We start from the raw sequence: 19,249 nt of genomic DNA on the forward strand, positions 1-19,249 counted from the left end.
TAACAAAGTTTTCAAATAATTGTAGTGGAGTAAAAGTATATTATTTGCCTCTGAGATGTAGTGAAGTAGAAATAAAAGTTCAGAAATTTGGAAATACTCCACTAAAGTAAAAAACCTCAAACCTCAGTAGTTGAGTAAATGTACTTTTTTTTTTTTACACACCACTGTCTGCTTCACAAATGAACGTCCCCTTCACACCTAAGGGAGGCTTCCTGGATCAAGCCAAGCCAAAAATAACACAGTTCGTCTCAGGTTATTAATGTAATAACAATCACTACATAAAACATCCATACTAGAGCACTTGGGTTAGAAGTAAAGTAATATTAAGAAAAACTAAATTTGCAGCCAAGTTTGTGGGAACATTTTTTTAATTCATTTTTATTACTTCATAAAATATACACAAATACTGTTGTAAATAAAGTTAAAAGTGTGTTAAAGAACTGTACAAGATATCAATACACAATACATAAAGTCAATCCCCCCTAAACCAAACCACTTCTAGTGATTCTCCCCAACCCATATGGTTACATTGCCACTGGGTCACGTTGGCCCATACAAAGGACATGGGTCATTGTCATTACACATCCATGCAACTGGCATGGTTGGTTTGTATTTCCCCCTCAATCAATGACACCATCAAGGTTGCTGTTGAAACCCAGGGCTCTCAATGGAAAACTCTGGTGGACTGGTGACATCAATGAACCTTTTGCCCAAATGGGACTTAGAAAGCCCTACTAGGTGGATTATTGAAGTCTGTAAGTGATAAAGATTTTAAGACAGATTACAACTAAGGAGGGAAAAAAAGAGGACAAAGAGGTTTGTGATTACTCAGACAAAAAACAAGACCATTTTAAAATAAATAACAGGGAGCGGACAAATACAAGAATGAAAACATTTCTATGCAAATCCAGTATTAACTAGCAGGGGATCTTGTGTATTAATGAAACACACACACGCACGCACAGGTCTGAGACCCAGGTGGCAGTGTAACAATAGCCAAAGCCCATCCCAAATTTAGTATGTTTTAGTAATTTCTAAAATTCTGAACCCAGCCCTGGTTTATGTTTTTAATAATCTCTACCTTACAACTTAAATCAACTAACCACATTTTGGCTTTACACAGAAATCCAAAATATTTACAGTGAAGTAAAAAATAAAAAAAGACTAATTTCATTTCATGCCCTACCCCCTTTCTATTCAACCACAGCAGAGCCTGCAGTCTCCATTAACAAAAGCATTAAAAAAAAGAAAAAAAGGCTGACATTAAGAACAATTGTAAAAAATAAAATAAAATACTATCAGCCAAAAATGGGTTGTTATGGTCTCTGATCAAATATATGAAGAATTTCCTGAGGGCGTTTTTATTTCCTCTAGGCTCGGAGTGTGTCTTTAAAAGATCTGCAGTTAAAAATCTCTACTCATCATGACAACCAAACTCTAAGTAGAGGCTAAAGCAAGTAATGAAATAGCACAGAAAAGTGTGGAGAACACGAGGGAACTTGGGTTACTGAGCACTGTGTTTGGTTACAGCCCCAAAGGTTCATAAGACGTCAAGCACGGGCAAGTGTGCCCATTGCTACTTCAAATAGATCAACAGTTTAACAGCTAAAACAATGACTTCCTCATCCTTTCTTTTCAACTTTTCCTTTCTTCCTGATCTATCTTTCACCTGCACCTCTCCACCCTGTATGATAGCTGTACTTTTCCTCTTATTATTAAAATGTATGAAACATTATCCTCAAACCACTAAAAGGGCCCTTTCAATGAACAGGGTGTATTCACCAAACAGGAGTGGAAACCTCTAAAAGGGGCCCTTTCAATGAACCGGGTGTATTCACCAAACAGGAGTGGAAAACACATAACTAGCCCCCCTCACTACTCTGACAAAGCTAACCAGTGACAGAATACATGAGAACATTTGTGATTTATGCAGTGTAAACAAACAAAGCTTAATCTTTATTCAGCCTGCATCAAAGTGGAAATTGACCCTTGTGTCCATGAACGTGCTTGTTCCCCAAAATTCGTCAATGCTGGCTTCTTGATGCAAATGCTTCTTCACATTTGACAGGTGAGGGGAATAGAGGACATTATTTGGGTGAGAGTAGGTGGTTATGAGCTACCACGGGGCCATGGGATATCGACAATGGAGGAGAAAAGAGGATGTATCATTCATTAGCTTCGTGTATTGTGTTGGTAGAAACACCATCAATATACAGTACTTCCACTGATCTTTTTTTTTTTTTAGGATCTGCAGTCCATTCCTAAAAGATCGTCTTTGTCCCATTGGCAACATTTTCATAAAACAAAGTAAAAAAACAAAAAAACAAACAGGAGTGATGAATATCCCCTGCAGCCCTGCAATGACAATTGGGATACTAAATTGTGGATTTTTTTACGTTGTGTAACATACAACAATTTACATGCACATTACACAAATGTAATTGTGTAATGTGATAAGTAGCACATGTATGAATGAGTAAAAGTGGGTCTCACCTGTCAGTTTCAATGTAAATGAAGAGGATTTCACTTTCCCATGTGCTCATATGGCATGCTAACCTGCAAATGGAAATTTGACGACTCAAAGTTGGTATTGATATTCATGATATTAGTTCAAGTCGAGGCAAGTAAAGGCATTTGTAAACAATTTCCTTACCTGTGACGTGGAGATTCGGGATTGGTCGTGACGGCCTGTGAGGTCAGAGGATGACACATTGGCTGGAGCTCCTCGATGGAGCCGCATGCTCACCTTTCTCTCCCTCTCTGCACGAGATATTGCACGGGGTGATGTGTTTCCTGAAAGGTGGTGTACACAAATGCTATTCAGACCAGCTATATATTTGGTCAGTTACTACTGTAGGTAGCGTACTGTCGAGGAATTCTAGATCAAGCAGGATATTGAGTTAAACAGAGTCTGAAACACTTTGTATAACAAAGAAATAAAACTTGGTTTAGCAGTTCTCTGGGGAAAGCAGGGATCGGAGCATAGTTATACAAAGAAATAAGAGAGGAGATTGTGTCATAGGACCAAGCTGAACTAAAAAACAATAAATACCAGGCACTATTTTCTATCAATTACACACCCCTCGAAGCCTTGAAATTCATGAAGATTTTTGTGTTTTTGTTGTATTCCTAAGCCAATAATTTGAGACTCAATTGACCTGCATTTGAGTGTCCACTGGTCATCAAATTATTGGCTAAGGAATGCGTCAAAAAACAAAATAAATCTCCATGAATTCAAGGCTTCATGGAGTGTGTAATTGATAGAAAATAAGTAATCTTTTGGGTTAACTACTCCTTTATAATACCATAAGGCCAAGGGTGAAAAACATGGTAACAAGACTACCCAACAGTCAATTTAAGACATTCCTCCACAGTACAAAAATACTATTTAACTATTTAATACTATTTAAATGCCAATTGGTCTTCATTCGTGTGTGTAACCATTCATTCTATTTAAACTTTTGAACGGTCTTAGCCAACAGTGAATATAAGAGATTCCTCCAAAGTGCAAAAATACTACTCAGAAACCATCCATTTGTTCCATTTCTATTGTAAATGCTTCTGTTAATCATTTTGAAAATAGTCTATTCGTCTGTTTATTTCATATACGTTATAATAAAGAATATATAAATATCAGTGTAAGCACAGCATTGTGTGTAGTTTTAAACCTGTGAGAGCAGATAGCCTTTCTTTCCTTCTACATTTTCTCCCCAAATTAGTAATTGCCAATTACCCCCATGTATCTACAACCCATACATATTGGTCTTGGGGATGGTGGCATTTATTACATAAGAGGGCTAAAATACAGAAATCTCCAAAAGAATGTTTTTGGAGTCTTGCGTGTGAAGCTGCATGAGCTTCAAAGAGCATTCTAATGTGTGCACCTCTTGGACGGAAGACACATGACTTATAACATATTGTTGTTAAAAATGAGAGGCTTCCATCTATATTCATTTTAAATGATGTGTCCCGGCTACACCTGAACTGCACACACAAGCGCATCTTCTTTGCTGGCTTAACAGCAGCGAAAAAACATTTCGCCAATGGGCTTTAACATTTTTAGATATTGTTTATTTAGAACTGTCAACGGCGAGGTTACATGGAGCAAGTGAAAGGAACATTGATATGTGGTCTAACGTCGCAGATAAGCTTAAGGGATTGGTTTAAGTGTTGTACACAGTGTTGTGGCCTTGCATAGGTACAGGCATGGTGTTTGGCCCTTGCATTTCGAGACATTGTTGGTCCTGGGATGGGTGGGTGGGTTTATTATTATTTTATTTGTATTTTATTTAACCTTCTATGTTGTTTTCAAGATGTGTTTGTATCTTGTTTTTGTTGAAAATGTATTCATTTAAACATAATTATATTGCTGATATGATAATAAAAACAATTGATAACAAAAAGAAAAGAAAAGAGAGGCTGTCTGAGCCATCTAAACATTCTCTAATGTACTGGTTCTCAAAGTGGGATCCAGGGACCCTGGGGGGGGGTCCAAGGGGTCCCCAGCAAAATGAGGAACAGTTTAAACATTTAAGCCCCATTCGAAATTTCGGCTGATCTTCAAAGCTCACAATGTGTCGCAATGTGACGTGTTGTGAGCTTGTAGATCTGCTGTTGACAAATATTAACAAATGTCTTATGGGGGTCCCCGGTCAAATATATCTTAATTTGGGGGTCCTTGACATGAAAAGGTTTGAGAACCACTTCTCCAATGTATGGAGGCACATTAGCATCAAACTCACCAGACTGCTGGACCCTTGAGGCAGGGTTAGAGACGGCCTGCTCCGCTCCGTTCCTGACTCGGTTGGCGGCGGGTGGGTTGGGCCCTGGGGGCAGACCCCGTGCTGCAGAAGCTCTGGGAATCCCAGCAATGCGTTCATCCCTCTCATCTCCTGTCCTCTTCTCCCGATCACCATCCTCGGCTGTTCGACTGGCACCCTAGTTTATAAAACCAAGTACGTTAAAAATCCTCTGGAGTCGGCCATGTCAGCCCTGAAGAAAAGGGATAGCCATTTTGTATTTTAAAACAAAACGCCAGACGCCAGAGGGTTAAAGCAACATACACTGAAATTAAATGGCATCGACTCTGTATCATACTGGAAAGTGTATGTATGATCTATATTCAATATCATAAGACAGATACAAACACGTGTTTCCTGGTACCTGCTGTATCACAGTATGTTTAGATCATATTAGTTCTTGTCAGACCAATTTCAGGTTTCAGTCAGAAGAGAAAATCAAACAGTACTCACAAATTTGAGCATGTTCCAGTCAAAGACATAGTCATAGGAGAAGCCCTGTCTGTGGAACAGATTCCTGAAGAGCTGCCGCAGGTACGAATAGTCAGGCTTGTCGTCAAAACGTAGCGAACGACAGAAATTCAGGTATGTGGAGAACTCGGCTACATGAGAGAAGCAGAAACACAAATAACAGAATAAAGCGCCATTCACACTGAGCACGATAACTATAATTAAGTTAGCGTCCACACTGAAGAACAATAAAGTTATGTAAACAGTGCATCAAACACGCACTGCACAGTCCAGCTGTGTCAGAGCCCACACAGAGGGAGAGAGGGGGAGAGACAGGGTCCCCACACATTTTTAGCAATGAATTTCCAAAACTTTTCCAAAACTTTTCCAGAATATTTAGCCCAATTTCCAGGCCTATAAAACAATCATTCAGCGCAATAATGTGTCTCTTACTCCTATGTACAATGCCCAAAGATAGGCAGTGTAGCAAAAATAAAGCATGTAAGATAGTACAATTTCATTCAACGTTTCGTGCAAAATTAGGGCATAGTGACCCTGCGAGCGAAAATAGGAGGGGTGGACGACGTCGTTGCACGGTTCGTTGTCGCTCGCGGTAGGTCAGGACGGTCTCATTCAAAAACATGTATTTTAATGAGATTTCATTGCCCGCTCGCTTCGCGTCGCATCACGTCGCATCACGTTGCATCGCTGGCAGTGCGGATGGGGTGTTACACAGCCCGTTCGGCGAAAAACTACTTATGTTACATATTTTGTGTAATGTTATACATGTTTATGAAAATGTTTTGTATAAAAACAAATCAATAGCCAAAAACAATACGGAGCCAAATATTTTTCCAGGACCCTTGATAAATTCCAGGACCTTTGATCAATTCCAAACCTTTTCCAGTACTGGATTTTTTTATTTTTTATTTCAAAATATTTCCAGGAATTTCATGACCGTGGGGACCCTGGAGAGATACCCCTCCACCTCCGTGGTGCTGAAGGACAGGATACAAATATGGATAACCTGACTGACTATGAATTGGTGAGCCTACCTGCGGTAATGCTACCTAGCTATTCATAATAGTCTCCTCATCTCAGTAAATAAGACTTTCCGTGGGTCAGTGAGACTGACTGCATTCCAGATGTCCTTCTGATGGATTTTGAAAGGCTGTCATCGTTCATAAAGCTATCGAAACAACAACACAACTATAGTTGTCGTTATAGTTGTGGTGTGCATGCTGCCATCCATTTGAGTTCTAATTTGTTTTAGAACATTTATAGTTATCGTGATCGTTATCGTGCTTGAGGTGAATGGCCCTTAAGACAGGAGAATTTCAAGACACACAATACTGGAAGACAACTTAAGGTAGCTCTCCACCAAACAGACAACTACAGATTACTACAGACCAAATGAAGGGAGATCAGTCGGTTGGAAGGTGTGAAAAAAAGTTGCTGAATGCACCCGAGAGCCGTCACCGACAGACGGCTACTATGGTGTCTATGGCTTGATGTATTTTTCAACAACAAGCCCGCTGCTATCCGGCGGTCGAAAGCCGACTGAGCTAACTTGCGACTCAACGCAACAGTGTACCGCCCGCCCATTCAACAGCAGATTTTCGGCAACTTTCCAACACTTACCTCCACCGGTGCGGTGGAGAGCTACCTTTAGAAGAAATCACTGGACTAGAGTTGCCATTTACTTTAGTGATTAGAAATTGTGACCATAGTTAATGGACAATTGCCTCATAGGATAATCCCACTCTGCTGACCTGTCAAGATAGAATGGAGATATCAAAATAACTTACAGGGGTAACCTTTACACAGCACCTCAATTGGGGTGGACATTTTCTTCTCACTGATGCGTTCGTACTTCTGCCTCTTGGTGGCGGCCTTGAGGCCCTGCCATGGCAGAGAGCCCAGGTTAAAGTACATGAGGACGTAGCCCAGGGACTCGAGGTCATCACGCCTGGACTGCTCTATGGACAGAGGCAGAAAGAGAGAAATTATGAGAGACAGGACGAGAGACCAAGTCAGAGAGCGAGCGGAGGTAGGGAGGAGGGGCACAGCGTTATTGAAATAAGTCTGGACAGCCCACCCAGAAGAAAATCGCTTCTCCCTTAATGACTACATTTTGAATGGTACAGTTGCCATACTTCGTTACATCAGTTTCAAAAGGTTCTCCATTTACCCATTTTCATTTCAATATTGGTTAACTTTATTGAATTCACATCAGGATATGCATGCTCAAATCTGAAAATGATTTACCAACTGGAAAATTGGTCTCACTGATAAATCATTCCTAGTCATGGAATTAAGTTTACATAATTAATGTAGCCTGCTAGTTAAAATGGAATTATACTTGAGGATATACCACCCTTAATCCATCACCCGAAACATTGTCTGTCTTCAGTGTATGAGATCTAATCAAAAGATCCCAAAAAAACAATAACAATTCTTAGGTGAAAGCGTAATGATGTATTGTACAGCAACAATGAAGGCTTTTAATGGTTTCCATGTGAATGCTCTGCAGAGTGTCAATTATAGTACATTAAACTGGGATGACAGGGTAAAAGCCAAGAACTATAGGACTGTTTTCCTTCCTGGCTAGTTTTTGCCAGAACTTTTTCTGTCCCTTGCATAAGCACAACCTCACTTCTCTTGTAAGATCCGACAGGACTGGTATTTAAACAAAAAGATTTAAGAGAAGATCTGCAATGTCCAAACAGAGAGATATGAAAAAGGGGAGTTGGTTGGAGTGGGGGCCAATGGGAAAAATACTTTCTGGAATGTAAAGCTGGAACGAGGCACTTCCTGGATGGAAAAAAGGCAACCAGGCAGCATAGAGTACAGCAAAAAGAAAAAACAACATTGAAATATTCACGCTCAGAAGGGTTGTGAGCTTGTGACTCTTGCTTTGAAAGAAAAAGAAGATACAGATGACAGTCAAAATATGTCACTGTATGCGTCACACCTCAGGCCTACAGATGACTCATCGAAAGACCAATTATCATACTCCGTTGAATCATATTCAACATGGTGCTGCCAGAGGCAACAAGGAGGGAAGTAGCTGACAACCCTGTCTAGGCCAATGTTGGACGAAGGTTTTGATTTTAACCAGATGGCAGCCCACATCACAACCCACGTAAAATGCAATAACCTACCAATTAGGGCCAAGCTGAATCAGCACTTGTAGCACAAGTAGGTGGTAGGACAGACACCTTATAAAACTGACAGAAAATCCAATTTCCAGTGAGGGATTAGTCAACTTTATCTTGCAATTACCCACCTAGCTGTCGCAAAGTAAGACAATACTGACACATTTTCAAAGCATATGTGTTTTCAATGAAGCCATTGCATTAAGTTAATTTCAGTTTGGCATGAAATTCAACTTGCAAAGACTTGCTTGAGATAGGTAGTCCAATCCATGAAACTAAGCAACTATTTTCTGTCAAAGTTATGTTACTGTTGCATTGTAATGCATTTTATAAAATATATATTTTTATAAAGCACAGCTTGATTTGAAAAGTCGAGCCCGAAAATAGTCCCTATATAAAAGATTTGTTTACAAACGCAATTCAAATATCTATATAAATGATGCACTTGTTGGCCAACACAACAACATTTTTCTGTAAAAATCGGTGGAGCCTGCATTCCCAACTTGTATCGTTCCCGACCTGCATTGTTCGCCGAGTAGGCCGATGTTTAGAGTACCTAGTACCTACCGCACTGGGTACTCTAGGCAGTAGGCCGTAGGCCTACCGCACTAGGTACTATAGGCAGTAGGCCGGTGCCTAGAGTACCTAATGTCTACCGCACTAGGTACTCTAGGCAGTAGGCCGGTGCCTAGAGTACCTAGTGCCTACCGCACTAGGTAATCTAGGCAGTAGGCCGGTGCCTAGAGTACCTAATGCCTACCGCACTAGGTAGTCTAATAACGGGTACAGGAGTACTCTGACAACAGGTACAACGGGTATTGTATAACCGGGTGGATGCATTCCCAACTTGCATGATCCCGAGTCAGTGTAGTTTTGGACAAAAGTGAAAAGCCAATTAAAAAAATTAAGCCATTAACACAAAAATGGTCTACGATTAGGCCAGTGTTTCCCCTATATGCATTTAACGGCGGCACGACACCACTCCTTGATTTGTGACCGTCGCTGCTCCTCAGTCTATGGGTCTCCTGTGAGATGCTCCCCCTAGGGTAACAGGTTTCAATAGGCTTGACCGTTGGCTGGAATGTGTTTTATTTCACAGCTTTTCTACGATGATTTAATCAGTGGGATGCATGCCACGGACGCATCGATGGTGAGTACGTTGAAGCTGGTATTTGCAGAACCGCATATCACTTCATATTCTGGTCAATAACTTTGCAATTACCTGATCATCTCAGCATATTAAATCAAGTTACAACAGTAGATTTGTTTGCTTTGTCAAGAAAGCAACACGTTGCGCGATAGAGTATTACCGTTACAACAAACATTCATTTGATTGGAATGTGCAAGGATCCATAATGATCTCGACTTGCATACAAAAAGACAAAATTAGTGTTTTGCCTGGAGGCAGTTAACAGGGCCGTGAGACGCCGCGACACCTGTCAATCTCAAAGACACCTGACTTAATATTTTGAGGGCAAAAATAAGAAATAAAAACGATGTGCTGGATAAATGAGAAAGGATAACAAATAACATACAGTATGTATTGATGGGGATATGGTCCTTTAATACCCATTACTGGATGTATCTTACCTATTCCCAGATGTGTGTTGATGGAGGCATAGCGGGCGGTGCCCGTCAGGTTCTTGTTCTCCCGGTAGGGGATGTGCTGGTGAGTGCGAGCATCGCGGTACTTCTTGGCAAGACCAAAGTCAATGATATACACAAGGTTACCCTTCTTGCCCAGCCCCATCAAAAAGTTGTCCGGCTTCACGTCCCGATGGATAAAATTCTTGGAATGGATGTACTCAATACGACTGATCTGGGGAGGGAGGGAGAGGGAGAGAATGAAATTAACTTCAAGTAATGTCGGGAGCGGATAGTCAAATACTTCCCTTTTTATTATGGCGCTTACTGCATTTCCATTACATAGAACCAGCTTAACGTGAGCAGCTTGATAGCCAAGTGGTTAGGAAGCATACCACACATCCTAAAATGCATAACAGCAAGTCCCCGGTTCGATTCACTGCATGTCATCATTTCCCTGCTCTCTGTCTCCCATCTCTCTCCACTGTACCTATCATATAAAGGCTTAGAAAAGCCCAGATTTTTTTTTAAAGGCCCGCTGTGTTAGCCTGGTAAACCCCCCCTCCCTCCGGAAATCTCATTTGCATTTGGTTTCAGGAAGGAGGGTCTGGGATTGCTCACAGAGTAAAGCTGCCCGAACCGCTGCGCATACGAACCAATCAGCGGCTGCTAGGGGCGGGATCATCCAATCACCTGCCTAGTAGCTTGAAAAAATGAAACTCCGTCTGTCATCGATTCTGCGCCCGGAGTCTCAGATGCAAGTACGCTGTGAAACAAAATGTGTGTCGCAAGCTTCTTCCATTTGACGGAGTGAGGTTACCGCTGTGTAACAACCATTTTAGTAGTGTTATTGGTGACACCTCCATTGTCTGTTTGTAACAGAATTAAGTTGATAAAAAAAAAATCAGGGATGTTAATTAAAATAAACACATTTCTGGTACATTTCCAATGCCTATATCATTTTGGAGCGAGTATCAACTTAAAGGGCAAACACTCATGACTAACATAGTATTTAGAGAAGCTGGCAAAAACACATTTATGTGGAATGGTTATTGTGAAAAATATGCCAGTGAAAGATTACATTAAAAAAAACTTTTGTTTAATTGAAATACTAGTTCCACAGAATGGCTTAAATATAACCAGCTCAACTAGCTTCGTTTTCCACTGCAGATAGGACCCCCTCAATGTAGCTTGCTGTCACATTAACATGCTAAACACTGCTAAGGTTAGAGCTAATCTGGAGCTGTCTGGAAACTATCAATTTAACCTGTACTGTTCAACAAACACAGTTTCTGTTAACCTTTTACAGAAGAAATAGGCCATACAGTTCCTCAAAATTTATTAAACTCACATTTACAATGTCTAGTTTTAAAATGTGTTTTCAGTAATCAGGAGCTTCCATACAGTATAGGGAAGTCTGTTGAGATGCAATTATGCTAGTAAGGATTCTCTCTGACCAATCAGTTGGTTATGCAATACCTTTTGGTATTGTAAGACCTCGGTTGGAACCTTGGAACGGAGATGATGATAACAAATAAGTACCAGGTGATTTTCCACTAATGTCAAACCAAAAAGGTGAGTAGTCAGGTTGAGACACTTCTATGCAATGGAAACATGCCATAGAAAGATTTATTACTAGATAGATATAATGTATCCCCCTTTCAAACTCTTCCTAAGTAGACCCCCCCCCATTATTTTACCCAAACTTTACGATAAAGCCCAACACGCTTAAAAGCAATAGCTAACGCACATCCATCAGTAACAGGAGTCAACTACTGTACATGGGAAGGTGATATCACACAGCCTATAAGGACAATAGAGGTGCTGATCTTTGCATTTCAGTCTAGTGTATTGAAGCATACTCAAGGTGTCCCAACTAAATTAATTGCAACATTTCCAATGGACAGGTTGCACAAAATTAATAAAAATCTCACCCAGTGTGAAGTGAGCAGTGCTATTTATGAGTTATTAATTTCATCATGCATCTCGGTAGCCAATCACAGCACGTCCTGCGAAGTGACGTGCTTACATTTTTCACATTTTATTAATTTCATCATGCGTCTCGCTAGCCAATCACAGCGCGTCTGCGAAGTTTGAAGTTAATTTCATCATGTGTCTCGCTAGCCAATCACAGCACGTCCTGTAGAGCTTAGCCTATGGGCGTGTTTTCCACAGAATGGCGTCACAGCGAAAGACACATTTTCACGACGGAAAGAAAAACTTTCGCCACGGATGGGTCCTAAACCCTCTTATAGGAGCGGTTACACCGCTCAAAAAGGACATAAGATGAGCTGTGCTCGAAAGAGAAATGAAATGCAATATATAGCCCATCACAGTGCAAGTAAAGGCCAGCATTATAAGGCAGCCTTCTGCAAAATGTGGTGCTTGTGTGGAAGAGTACAATGGCATTCAAAGAATGCACATCTCTATAGAATCCTTGGTGAATTGTGCAACATGTAGCCTATGTGTAGAGATCTAGTACACACCCAGCACTTCTTGTGCACACTATGTACTTGGCAAATGAATGTGATTCTTTCTCCACAATCATAAATCCTTGCAAGAATCAGAGTCCTGATATAAGACCAATCAGCAGTTCACATGATCAAATAAAATATGCTATGTCTTCAGAAGTCAAGCTGTCCCAGTTAAGTGTCACGGCCATGCATTAAGTCTCGTCATAGAGATGGAAATATCGAGACACTGGGTTCTTTGCTGTAAAGGAACCTCTTCCTGGGCCTACACTCATGACTGTACAAACCAGCCCATAACGGATAGTGGTGATTACAATATTTTACACTTTCCATTAGTGCATGTGTGTGTCATACCATCTGGTCTGCCAGTAGCAAGACAGTCTTAAGGCTGAACTTGCGGGAGCAGAAGTTGAACAGGTCCTCCAGACTGGGGCCCAACAGCTCCATCACCATCACGTTGTAATCACCCTCAGCACCACACCACTTTATTGATGGGATACCCACTGGTAGACAGACACACAGGTAACCACAGAGAAAGAAATAGAGTTAGTGTTAATGTACAGTACATTAGCTGGCCACAGCTGTTGTCAATGGCCCCCACTCCTATTACAATTTAGGCATTTATTTAGCAATAATCTAATAATAACTAATACATACGTAAACTAAGAACCTATCATGTGTTCCACCATACAAGCATCTTTATTTTCCAGTGCATTTCACAAAATGATCAGGATTCCATAGAACATCAATGGAAAGTCTTGACACAAATATGATTGTTTAGATTTTGTTTTTGTTTTCTAGGCAGCCATGGGGAACTGCAATGCAATACATTTGCTTTGGTCAGGACTGACATGTGTATATGAACAGACAACTCATCTTCAACTATGATGTTGCTAGGTTTTCAATGTAATCCCGGGACCCAAGGGTGGTCTTTTAGATGGGTCCCAGGGACTTTTTATGAGTCCCAGGGAAATTAAATTAGTCAGAATATTTTGTTTATTTTTTAACAAAATGCAGCGTTTAACTTGAGTTTGATCTCATATGGTTATATTAATGTAGAAAATATGTACAAAATTCTAAATCTGACAACTTCAATATTTGCTAAATAAAAGTATGCAAACACAGAACAGTAGGCTATATAAAGTAAATAGCACCAAAATAAAGTATAATAATTAATAAAATAAAGACATAGCAAATTAAATACTTTGGTGGCATTTAAATAAGGTGGTATTTTACACCACTCTAACAACAATCGCTAATTTACAAGAAATGTCGATTTCGGCGACTGCCCACAGCACAGACACAGTTCCGGGTGTTATAGTAAAAAGTAAGACCCATAAAATCGGGTGAGCTCACGGCATACGCACAGATGTTGCTTCGGGTGTTATACTAAAACGTGTGACCCTATAAAATCTGGTCAAAATGGCAGTGCCGGGAACTTTTTTGTTTTGTTTGTATTTTTAGGTGGTTTCTATGTGGATTTTGTCATTCGTAACAGGATAAAGTTCAAATCCGTGGTGGTGGTGGTGTCCGTGGATTTCTTTTGTTTTGTTTGTTTTTACCTACATTTTTCTTAACACATTGGGTGCCAGCATTTTTTCATAACAACTTACGTTGGGTGCCAGCATTCTCCCCATTGACTGCGCTTTGCTGTTTAAAGCTCTAGACTCCACGAGGAGCAAATCCATGTAAAAAAAAACATCCATTCATGTTGCGCGATGACCCTGGCTACAACCTGGAACGATAACATTTCACTCGCGAGTTACAATGGGGGGGGATCGCGCATCGCGCATGACCGGTTTTCCCCACCGGAAACAGATTCGGAGATATAGGTGTTTTAAAGAAGGAAATAGACAGGAAGTGGATGGCAGCCATGTTTTTGTTTTTCCGGTGATCTATCTGGCCTATCCTTCTCAAGATCACAATGGGTACTCCCAGAGCTGCTCTAGCCCCGCCCGTGTGGAGAAAAACGAAAAAAACAAAAAGACATATTTCACGGTCTGGACCGTGTTCGGCACCGGACCGCTACTCTGCGCAAACACGGTTCAGACCGTGTTTGGCACCCGATGTGTTAACATGGAATTTGTTGTTGACAACACTAGCTGTGTGTCCTGCACGGACTGTGAGTTGAATGAGTCTTTTCTTAATATTATGCGTCAGAGACGCAGGCTTATCAGCATCACTGACCTCCTCCCTGCATCATCTTATAAAACTTGCTCTCGATGTGCAACTGTGGGTGCTTGGTCTTCACACATTCCAGCTTAATGGCTACTTCCTCACCAGTGGCAATGTTGGCACCTGAGAACAGACAGACACACCCAAACGCCCGCGGCGCACGCACGTACGCGCACACACACACACACACACACACACACACACACACGTTAAGTGTCACAGAATTTCCCCAGAAACAGACAGCCTGACAATGGGTGAATATGAAGGAAAATGAGGCCGAGTGCCCAGGGAGGCGGGTGAACAAACTGCTCAGTATGAAAGGGGGAGATGCATCCAGAGACTACACTGTAAAATCCTGAGTGTTAACACAGAGTGTACAAAAGTAACAAAATGGGACCTGTAATTAACTCTTTAGTGTGTACTGTGGAAAAAATCTTGAGTGTAGGTGAGTATGGAAACGAGGCATACTGAAGTGGTGGCCTGCACCACCACCCACTTACCAAGGTAAATGTCTCCAAAGGAACCACTGCCTATCTTTCTCCCGAGCCGATACTTGTTCCCCACTCTCAGCTCCATGGTTGCAAGTTGTCGCTGTGAACAATGGACGGCACAAAGATGATTAGAAGTAGGCAAAGGAAAGGACACATGACACCTCAGCTACCATGTCTGCTGTCTAGTCTCTTTTACTCAACTGCTGATCCTGTAACACTATAGGCTACTGTACAAAAGACAGACCAAGCAATATAGCTGAATTAATAACGACAAAAATAATATTCTCTGGGTGTAACGACTGACTCCAAAGTATAACTTCTAATCTAGACTGATGGAACGACAAAACAGCTTGAACTGGGTTAGCCTAGTTGATAAATAAACAGCTGTCAGGTTGCCAGCAATACATTATTAGGGTGGCTGGGAGGGAGGGAGCAGAGAGAGGCAGCTGTAGTGAGATCAGCAAAAGGAGGGAAGAGAAGTTAAACTAAGAGATGGCAGGAAATAGATTTTCCAGTAAGGAGTCAGTAGAGGAGAGGGCTAGAATCAACTGTAGCATGGGCAGTAGGACTTGGCAGACACGAGGGCAGCAAGTGGGTCTTCTGAGCCGAATTGCACGTGACATGGAAGCATGATCATCATTTATTTAGTACTCTCTCTGCCACGCCACATTGTGCAGCCACTGCAAAAGGCAAAGCTCTGTTCTATATGGCACCGTGAGGGAGAGCAGGCGAGAGCCATGGAGGATTGCTGGTGTGGCTGTATCTGTGTCAAAGCCCTGAGTTGATTTCTCTGCAATGAACTTCAGAGAGAGACACTCATCAGTGCAGAATAGATGATACTCTCAGAGAAAGGTGTAATTTATGGAGGAACTTTGCTTCCTCACCATCAATTTGGGGAAGCTCTGTAAAGAAACACTGCGTATACTCAACGGTATATAAAATATGCACTGTCCACTTAGTTGGGCTATGCAAAATCTAGCTGTAAAGCCACCAGGCCTATTTCAAGGGCAGGGCTTGTTGAGTTTGTAATGTGCCCTAGAGAGAAATCAACAGCAGCAGCAACAAGTATACACTAAAGACACAGCATCTTTATTGACCTCCATGCTGCTCTATGAATAGAGACCTGCCTCCTCTGCCACCATAAACTTCCAACAAAGATCCGACAAGAAAAGAGTCTCATGACTAAGCTGGGAGAGTTTGCAAAACAAAGCATTCTCTCAAGGCGACCTCAGTTTTGTGGGCAAACCAACACAGGCATGGGAGAGATTAATCAATTCTGCAGGCCTTGTTGCCTGCATCTGGTCTGCATCCAAGCGGACAATGGACTCCTACATCTACTCTACATCTCATGGCAAAACTATTCCATAAGCTGCCATGAGGTTTTCCCCCTTTAAGTTACTTCCAATAGGCCAAACCTTTCAAGGAGCCACGCTTATAAGATCCAAAACCACTAAGACTAAGGGATAGTTTATGGATCTCTGGCCTGTCCTGCAACAAAAGATGCCATTCAAGCAGAGAGACTATTTGTTTCACATCAAGTTGTTAAATAAGGATTCAATAATCCACAGCAACTGTTTTAGGTAGAGATCACTTATAGGAGATCAATTATAGGCTCTAGGCCAGCCAGTTGAGACTATCTCTGATGAGATGTATACATGTGTGATGGAGGCAGATGAGTTAGGGTTAATAAAGGGTTAGGTTTCATTACACCAAGAGGTTCTCTCACGTGCTGTAGCCAGGGACCCGATTTAGGGCGCAACATTAATCAGGATGGCATACACTAAGCACCAGTGATTAATTGCTTGGTGTGGAATGGTGACACATCGTTTTATAATCACACACCACCCTAGTGTATGTATTTATTTATCCGTTTGTATCTCATGGAAATTACTTTTGGTAGGCAGAGTACACAATATTATCACAACCTCAACCTGCTAAGAAGAGCCCTCCATTGTTAAAAGAAAAGCACTTGACTAGAAGTGCAGTATAAGCAATGGGATAGTCACTTGAAATTATTAAAGATGGCCTGCACAATCTGAAAACAGTTGTCAATTTTGAGAAGACAGCTGGAATTATCGTACAACGCTGCAAGGCAAAATGATATCAAATGCTATAGTTGTATATGCAAGGTACAGTAGTGGATTTAAAAGGTACTGTGGCTGTTGGACAGGGCATAGTGGTAGGTGGGGGTCCGACCCCTACTAAGATACCCCACCATTGTAATTAGGGTGCTAGGCAAGTATTTACACCCTATTTACTCAGAGTAAGAAGTGACCCCTCTACCTGCAGACAAGTAGGACGACAGCTGTAACTTGGGCCAGTGACCCTCACAGAAGTGACAAAATGTGCTGTACTCACTGCCGTCTGTCCTCAACTCAAACCAAGAGATGATGATTCCACAACCACAACAAGAGAAACACTGCTACTACTGTGCATCTCTCGCACAAGCATCCAATCTTTCTCCCCCCAAACCCAACTTTAGTTCGATATAAGCAGCAAAGATTTCACTACTTATCACAACAGTTTTTCATGTACTACTATGTAAACAGCCCGAAGCTGGTACAACAACCGTTTGCCTCTGCTAAGATTTAAAGAGGATACGCCACTCAAAGCAGTTCTGGTAAACATTGTAACAATCTCATAGGAGAAGCAAGTCATCTGTGATCACACGAGCTAATAACACCACATAAGGGAAAATATGTGTAATTATACATGTGCACAATTTAGAGAAGCTCTCCAGAGAGTTTTGTATATCATACTTGAGTAACAATACCAGCTGTAGCTACAGTACCAGCTGTAGTAGCTACACATAGTACTAGACTGACTAGGCTAGCAGCTGAAACACACAACCCGAAGCTATAAAACAATTCAAACGCATGTTTTACGAAATGTATTTTTGGCACGACATTTAAAGTATCGCAAATGTGTGCCCTCTGTATGTATTGTAGTAACCGCACCCTTGTACGGGGTTAGCTTGTGTTGCTAGCCATCTCTACTCGCCCCCTCCCCCTCTCCTATAGCCGTAAATAGGAGCCTTTGGTTCGGACGAATCCGGTCCTCTTTCCCCCTTGGTTTCTGCGGCTCCTCGGTCCGCTACTCACCCGATATTGGGTTTGTCCGAGAGCTAGTTCGGTGAAGGTAGTGATCCGATAGTTGTCAGTTAGATTTGGACCCCGGCAGCGAAGGATGGGAGCGGATTCTGGCGGCTCTCATACCCCCGATTCTTTGCTCTTGCGTCGGTTTACAATCCCTGCTGAAAGTCCCTGAGAGCCTCCGGTAACGATTCGAATGGCTGTTTCTGCTCGAGTCTGTCTCCCCCTCTCGTTACTTGCAACGCACCATGACAACATCGATGATGTCATTCACGGGATGACATATTAAAATAAAAAGATCTTGGAAAAAATAAAGATGACAAAATGTTTGGACCTCGCCTTGGATTATTTTCTTTATTATAAGCAGCAAGAAATCCAAAACAAAAGTTATGTAACGATGAAAGAATGTGTTTACATTCTGTTTTGTCTCCAAAATAATGAACTACACAGTGTTCGCCCCATAGAGTTAACGTTGCCCATGGCATTGAGATAACGTGTTACCGTTTATTCTATTGGGTATTAAACATTGCACAATGGTAACGCCTATTTCTACAGATGTCTTTCATTTTGACAACTGTCACGCATGTAATTTGATTTTTTTGACCATCACAATCACAAGTGGTTGCATGTAGTAATACATTGTTAATACAAGTGTTATGTGCTAGTCATGTACTAACGTCAAAATCAGTTTGGAACACGCGTGGTGTCATTGCAGGTGTGTATGATTCAAGGAGACTCTTAAATAGGCAACTTACAAAATGGTCATCCTTTAAACCATTTGTTTCTCCTGTCCACGTTTGGGCTAATGTAAACACTAACACTAAAACGTGCAACAGAAAAGTTTAGTCATTGCATGAGTAGCCTAGATGGTGATTTAAATCGAAGGCCAAGGAATGACTTCTTAGCAGAGAGAGATGAGATGACACAAAGCAAGGATCCCACGTATAGGACACTGTATAAAAATCCATGTGTGTGATAAGGGACTTTCAAAGCTAGCTCACCAACTGTAGCTGATTGCCTATAGGTAAT

General features: G+C 41.4%; 1 protein-coding gene across 1 annotated transcript; it reads right to left on the reverse strand.

Annotated features, from left to right (window-relative positions):
* Positions 1–362: 362 nt before the first annotated feature.
* On the reverse strand, positions 363–18,643 carry LOC308098057 (casein kinase I). Its single transcript, XM_080446277.1, has 11 exons — positions 18,230–18,643; positions 15,138–15,228; positions 14,650–14,760; positions 12,817–12,965; positions 9,998–10,226; positions 7,058–7,228; positions 5,253–5,401; positions 4,743–4,938; positions 2,654–2,793; positions 2,494–2,556; positions 363–2,355 (listed from the first exon to the last, which is right to left on the reverse strand). Exons 2-10 carry the CDS (start codon positions 15,211–15,213, stop codon positions 2,524–2,526), a joined length of 1,254 nt encoding a protein of 417 aa, XP_080302403.1. The 5' UTR covers positions 15,214–15,228; positions 18,230–18,643; the 3' UTR covers positions 363–2,355; positions 2,494–2,523.
* Positions 18,644–19,249: the final 606 nt, after the last annotated feature.

Source organism: Gymnoscopelus braueri, assembly GCF_963280865.1.
Source record: "Gymnoscopelus braueri genome assembly, chromosome: 13".
Taxonomy (NCBI): Eukaryota; Metazoa; Chordata; class Actinopteri; order Myctophiformes; family Myctophidae; genus Gymnoscopelus; species Gymnoscopelus braueri.

Excerpts from the sequence above, each read along its gene's own strand:
- LOC308098057 (XM_080446277.1), bottom strand. The coding sequence starts at position 15,213 with ATGGAGCTGAGAGTGGGGAACAAGTATCGGCTCGGGAGAAAGATAGGC. Across the intron at positions 10,227-12,816 it reads TGCTACTGGCAGACCAGATG|ATCAGTCGTATTGAGTACAT; the intron begins GTATGACACACA and ends CTCCCTCCCCAG. Across the intron at positions 2,557-2,653 it reads CCCGAATCTCCACGTCACAG|GTTAGCATGCCATATGAGCA; the intron begins GTAAGGAAATTG and ends TTCCATTTGCAG.